The following is a 6,819-nucleotide window of genomic DNA, read 5'->3' on the forward strand; positions in this document are numbered from 1 at the left end:
AGTTCAGCATAATTACACAGGGATTAAAATCGTGTTGGAAAACCGCTCCGTTGATGAGACAAACTCCAAATTGAAATAAACGTTTCTCCGGACCGCTCATGTTTTAACAAGACTTTATTATAAAGACACGAATGTACATCTTTCAAAAGATTTCAATGGAATACTGACATTGCGTGTCTAATTTCACATTTTTTTTTCCTCCATTTTCTTTCCCCTCCAAAAGAACAAATAGCAACAAAAAAAAAAAAAAAATCTTTCACCTTATAAACAAGTGCTGCAATTCAATCTCCAAAATACAACACCCCACAGGCTATACCAAGAGTTTCTGAACGAGATTAAAGTTTTGAAATCAGAGAAAAATTGAACATCAGCGATCCTGAAAATCATAGCAGCGTCAACAAACAAAAAAAAAGAAGTTTTTGTTCGGGAAAAACCCAGCTGAGAGTCTAATTTACTTTCTCTGAAGAATAATCCCGATCACGATGAAGCCAACGATCCCAGACTGCACGATCTTGCAGGATCCACTGAAATTGTACTATTAATAGAATAAAAAAAGGCCTTCAAGAGTTGTGAACGGGCCGGTTTCTGGAGTAGAAAAATAATCCTGGACGAGTCGAATCCGCTGGCGTTCGACGGACCGCCCCCTCACGAGGCCTTCGGGCTTCTGCTCGCCGCTTCAGTTCGTTCACAAATAAACTTTTCTTAAAAACGTCTCTAATATTAGTTTTAAAAGGATCTTCGAATATAAACCACCAACAACAAAAAGAATACTTCTTTGTAAGCAGAGAAGAAAGAGAAACACAGGGTGGAGGAGGGTGGGGGGGGGGCGAGGGAAAGGGGGCGGGGTCACAGCACTTGGAAGCGCCACGAGGCCTGGTCTTTGTAGTCCAAACAGTCGGAGGCGTTGAAGTTGAGTTTCCAGGCCGAGGCCGCCGTCTGCTCTTTGTAATCCAGACAATCTGTGGAGTTGAAGGTGAGGCCCGGCGCGCTGTAGGCCTGGTGGTGGTGCGACGGGTGGTGGTGGTGGTGGTGGTGGTGGTGCCCCGACGTCTGGGCGATGTGGTGGTGCGGGTGCGCCGACATGGAGCCGCCGCCGGCCATGGGGCTGAGCTGGTGCGGGTGGTGCGGGTGGTGCGGGTGGGAGTGCATGGGCGCCAGGTAGGAGCCGCACTCCACGCCGCCGAAGTACGAGCCCGAGGCCGGGGCCGGGTAGCCCTGGCCGTACGCCGCCGCCGTCTGGCTGTACGCCACCGGGTAGGACGCCGTCCCGCCGCCGCCGCCGCCGCCGCCGGAGGACGACGACACGGAGCGCTGCATGCAGGAGGCGCTGGCGGGGGCGGCGGGGTCGGGCAGCGCGGACGGCGCCGGGGCCGGGGAGATGGGCGCCGGGCTCCAGATGGACGACACCGGGGCGGCGACGGAGGAGGCCGAGGCCGAGGCGGCGGCGGCGATCAGGCCGAGGCCGCCGGACGCGGAGGAGGACGTGGAGGAGCTGGAGGAGGAGGAGCTGGACACCGCCGGCGGGGTGAACTGGCCGCTGCTCTCCGAGCCGGTGCTCTCTCTCGCCGGGGACGACTTCTTCTTCATGGGCTTGGCCTTGGCGCTGTTGCTGCTCTGCTGCTGCTGCCGACACTTGGCCCGTCGGTTCTTGAACCACACCTGTCGGGGGCGGGCGGAAGGAAGAAGAGGTCAAAAGGTCAAACTCGGCTGCATCTGAAACCCGAAAGAAAAAAAAAAACGCGGCCAAAAAACCTGACGGAGCCGGCAGGAACTAAACACCTTTCCTTCTACTGAGGCTCTGACCTTTGACCTCTACCGCTGGCTGCAGTTCATCAGAGACTCTCTTCTGTGGATGAAGAGTCCGCTAAACGCCGACAGCGGCAAAAATAACTTAAGAGCTTGTGAATGTCGCTTGTGTGTTTCTTGGAAAGCGTCAGTTCACACACACACACACACACACACACACACACACAACTTAAACTCTACGAGACAAACAAGAGCCGGCGGCGTCGCATTAAAGGTGGAGAAACACTCGTGGTGGGCGGGGCCGGAGGTGAAAGGGGGCCAACGAATAAAAAAAGGACTTTTCAACCACCATGTGACTTAAATTGTTTTTGTGTAAGTGACACATTTTAAGCCCAACCTGCCATGTTTTTCCTTAAACTAACATTTGTTTTGTGGCTTCATTTTGGCCTCGAAAAAAAGGAATTCGGCCCAAAAAATAAAGGCACAATTCTTGCGGCTCGGCACTAAACGCAGCCATTGCATTCAGACCGACTTAATATGATAGATGAGAAGCACACACACTGAACATCTGGCATGATATGAATCTATTTTGTGAAGCAATGACCCTTTTTAGTCTGGATAATCCACAGATGGGATTAGAAACACTGCACACAGCGTTCATGAGGACTATTTCTAGCAAACGGAGACGCTCGGTGGAAGGAGACACTTTGGAGGAAGAAACCTCCGACATGAATATTTAAAAGTCTGGAGAGAAAAAAGGAAAACTATCTGTGTGGTGAGACATCACGAGAATATATATATATATATATATATATATATATATATATATATATATATATATATATATATATGTTTTTTGGTGATTTTCAGTGAACTGTCACTTTAAATCCTGTTGTATTAAAACTAACACAAACAGTGTCACAACCTGTTCAGTAACTTGATGATTCATAATGATAATTACATACTAAGAATTTCACAATGATATATTTATTTCTAACTAGGTCATTAATATTGTGAGTGAGAGTGAAGCGTGATCTCTTTCTCATCTAAACTGCTGTGATTTTTCTACATAAAGTAAGTGAAACGAGCACCAATAACTTCATGATTATACAAAATGCATCTGCACTTTTCATATAATTGTCCAGTATTTAGTTTGCAGTTTTTCTTGAAATAAATCTGCTTGTTTCCCTCTTTCTGGAAGACAGTGAACACATCAGACATGACGAACTTCCTGGTTGTGTTTTAAAAAAAGTTGTGTAATAATTAAAAAAAAGTGAAACCAAAAACTAAATCAAAAGTTGCTGAATGTTCATAATTATCATCAACTGAAGTTAGGATCTAATTATTTCAAAAGACACGATGGCTACAACTTGCAGTGGGATTAAAATAGCGACTACAATATATATTATACATACATATTTACATATGCTTCCATAGACATCCACCCTGCTGCTGGCTCTGTCACAGCAGGCCTGCAGGCCGCTGTGCCCGCAGCAGAGCGCGGAGCGGCGGCGGCCATGCCTGCAGCCTGCAGCCCGGCAGAGGGCCGCTGCAGCCCGGCAGAGGGCCCCTGCAGCCCGGTAGAGGGCCCCTGCATCCCGGCAGAGGGCCCCTGCAGCGGGGACGGAGCAGCGCAACTCCCGCTGATCACAGACTAGTCTCTACTTGATCACAGGAGCTCAGCTTTGCTTTTTTCCCTTCCTTCCCTTCCTACACTGGAGCTAATCGTGCAGAGGTCTGAGGTGAAAACATGCACAAAGTGGCTCCAAAACTTTTTTTAAATGAGTCCGGATGCGTCAAACTCGTAAAAACGGTGTAATTTAGCAAAAGATATTTAACGGAATCAACTTCCGGGGAAACTTGAGCTGTGACCTCGACATTTATTGCACTGCTTATTTTTAACACCAGATTAAAAAAAGAAGAAGTTGTTCAGGTTTAACCACAAATACGGGCTACCATGTTGTTGGATAAACATCGTGCAGATTAAAGTAAAAAAGGAAACTGCTCAGAGTTCATATTTCCGGGTGTGTGTGTGTCCATATTTGTGTGTGTGTGCAAACTCTTTCTGACCTGCACTCGGCTCTCCGGCAGGTTGATCTTCAGCGCCACCTCCTCCCTCATGAAGATGTCCGGGTAGCGCGTCTTGCCGAACAGCGACTCCAGGATGTCCAGCTGCGTCCGCGTGAAGGTGGTCCGCTCGCGCCGCTGCTTCCGCGGGTTTCCTGGACGAGGAAGAGGAGGAAGAGGAGGAAAAAAGAGGACAAAAAGGAATCGTTAATGACTTTGTCCACGACTTTAACATCCCTCCAAAAGTTAGAGACTGACTCGTGTAGTTTGCGTGTGATAAAGAACTTTTTGTTCTGACTAACTAGAAGTTTTTTTTTCTAGCTTTGAAAATATTTTGGCAAAAAGTAGGCCCATTTAGACGATTTTATCATCAAGACAAACGTGACAGTTTCGCAAATTACAACATAATTCCGGCCTTAAATGCACCACGAGCACACACACACACACTAACACACACACACACACACACACACACACACACGCACACACACACACTGATAGTTTAATCTGGTGCGTAAACGCAGTTCCACCGTGATAATCACACACGTTTTAACGTATGTTTAAAGTCACTATAAGACTTTAAAAGTATGAATTTCATTGGACTTGTGTTAGTTTTTAAAAGAGGTAGTACCACGTGATCAACTTTAACAGCTGTGTGTAAATATTAGAAATAATAAATTGTATCAAAGCAGCGTTTTATCACCAAGACAAACGTGACTGGTCTACAGATTTAACGGCAATAGAAAGTTTTGTAAATTACAACATAATTTCGGCCTTAAATGCACCACAAACACACAAAATGATAGTTTAATCTCACGCGTAAACCCGTGATAATCACACACGCCTACACGTATGTTTAAAGTCACTATAAGACTTTATAAGTATGAATTTAATTGGACTTGTAGTAGTTTCTAGAGGAGGTAGTGATAAACTTTAGCAGCTGTGTATAAATATTATAAATAATCTCTGCTGCATGGACATCAAACACATCGGTGCTCCAGATAGAAACACAATGTGATGTCCACGCAGCAGAGTGTGTTTCTAACACGCTGACCAACCGGATCTAACCCGCTGCCTGAACCTTGTATTCCGCCTCTGTTCAGGGGTTTTTGGCCCCTGCAGGACGCCGTACCCGGGTAGCCCACAGACGGGTGCAGCAGGTCCATGGCTCCGCTCAGGCCCAGCCCGTTCATCCCGTACGGGGCCTGCTTGAGATAAGACATCATGTCGATGCGCGGGAGGGGGGAGGAGGAGGAAGAGGAGGATGAGGAAGAGGGAGGACTGAAGGGTGCGGGTCTCCTGCGGGAGAGGAGAAGCGTTTCATTAGTGAATAGACATTATTATAAAATACATACGTGTCACTTGCAGCCAGAAAACGTCCCAAAATGCATCCTATAATAAATAAAACACACTTTAATTACTCCAAGCTGTATTTTGTTTTTAAACACACAAACAAATGCGATGTAATCCGATTTAAAGTGACATTTTAAAGCCTGCCATTTCATTTGAATGCAAGCTTTTTGAACAATGAGAGCAGCAAAACTCTCTCACTGTTATGCAACCATGGGCATGTAAATTATCCCGCTGGCTGTAGATTTAAAGAAAAAACTACTTTATTTGACATTTTTGGGCGTTTAAAAGGAAGTCTGAACTCCTAAATCAGAAACAATGAGATGTCACAACACACGGTAATAATCACAATTTAGTCATTTTACTAAATTAGAGGGGGAATTAAATCTGATTTGATGGAAAATAAGTTTAATTATGAGGTGAAATGTGTGTTAAAGAAGTCACGTGCGGTGTTGTGGAGAATTGAACAAGTTTCAAAACCTTATTTAACGTGTAAATATATTTAATAAATGGACGTGAATATAAACTAAAACGTGAATGTGAAGGAGAGAAAATGAAATGTTTGATTCATGTGGAAGAAAAAGAGACATCCGGCTTTAACTTTGTGTTTTTTCTTTAAAGATAACATCCGTTTGCTGTCAAAGAAATAATTGAATATGAGAAGGAACTTCTTCTTTTAAATACATAAGATGAAGTGTGGACACTTGAGCGAGAGCTCGGCGCTTCCAGAGGGAGCAGATTGTCCTAAACGGGCTCCCGTTATCGCTCAGATCTTCATTAGGGTTTCATTAATTCAATATCTCGTGATTAACTGGACCTGCGTCTGAATCACAGCCCGCTGGAGACTTTTCCTCACCTGCAGAATATCAAAGCTTTTCCTCCAAATCTGATGTATTCACACTGACTTGGTGTCGTCATCATGAACTCAAGCTGCGACGCACTTCAGTGGATTTGTCTCTTAATGCAGTTCGTGTGTTACGATTTGAATGTTAAATACGAGTGTTTGTTAATTTGTTGGAGTTAAAGATGAATATTCACGTGCTGCTCTTTCCCTCCCATGTGTCTTTAATGCAATATATTTATTTAGGACTATTTACTGCAGTTATTTATTGTTTTTGCTTTGGGAATGCTTCATAAAATACATGCACTAAATAGCATATTTCACTTTAAACACTCATTATAAGCACACATGACATCTAAATTCATGCTTAAAGCTGAACAACAGTTAGTACATGTAATTAAATAAGAGTGTAAGATTGATTTGATTAAAAAGAACATAATAAATAAAGATATAAGGATATTTTCAAGGTTTTTTTTTTTTTTTATCTCAGAATGAATTCCTGTTTCTTTGATTTACTCTTTTTTTCTCTCCCCTCTGCAGAAGTTCACACATCATCTGCAGCGTTAATAAACGTCCTTAATGATGGACTGTTAGTATTAGTGTAGGACAATGTATTTAGATTAGCATTTCCATAATCTATGGGGTTCCTTCTTGAGAGCAGGTCACTGCTCTGGTGGAGCTGCATCGAGGCGTTTACACTCAACAGCATTTCCATAACCGCAGGAAGGAGCCGAAACATCGCAATGCAAATAACGCCTCAAAAAAAAAACTGTGTGCAAATGAAGACCATTAGAATTTAGATTAGATCTACAGGC

The 6,819-nt window shown here is 44.3% G+C and overlaps 1 protein-coding gene across 1 annotated transcript in view; it reads right to left on the reverse strand.

Annotated features, from left to right (window-relative positions):
* Nucleotides 1–208: 208 nt before the first annotated feature.
* The window catches only part of LOC137798734 (homeobox protein OTX1 B-like), a 7,324-nt gene continuing 713 nt past the window's right edge, over nucleotides 209–6,819 (reverse strand). The window contains exons 2-4 of the mRNA XM_068595652.1: nucleotides 4,946–5,112; nucleotides 3,817–3,968; nucleotides 209–1,659 (exon numbers count right to left, since the gene is read on the reverse strand). Coding sequence (XP_068451753.1) covers nucleotides 847–1,659; nucleotides 3,817–3,968; nucleotides 4,946–5,039 — 1,059 coding nt within the window. The 5' untranslated portion in view covers nucleotides 5,040–5,112 and the 3' untranslated portion in view covers nucleotides 209–846. The remainder of the gene's footprint in view (nucleotides 1,660–3,816; nucleotides 3,969–4,945; nucleotides 5,113–6,819) is intronic.

Source organism: Clinocottus analis, unplaced genomic scaffold, assembly GCF_023055335.1.
Source record: "Clinocottus analis isolate CAN_PGR_092001 unplaced genomic scaffold, fCliAna1.0.p SCAF_31, whole genome shotgun sequence".
NCBI lineage: Eukaryota > Metazoa > Chordata > Actinopteri > Perciformes > Cottidae > Clinocottus > Clinocottus analis.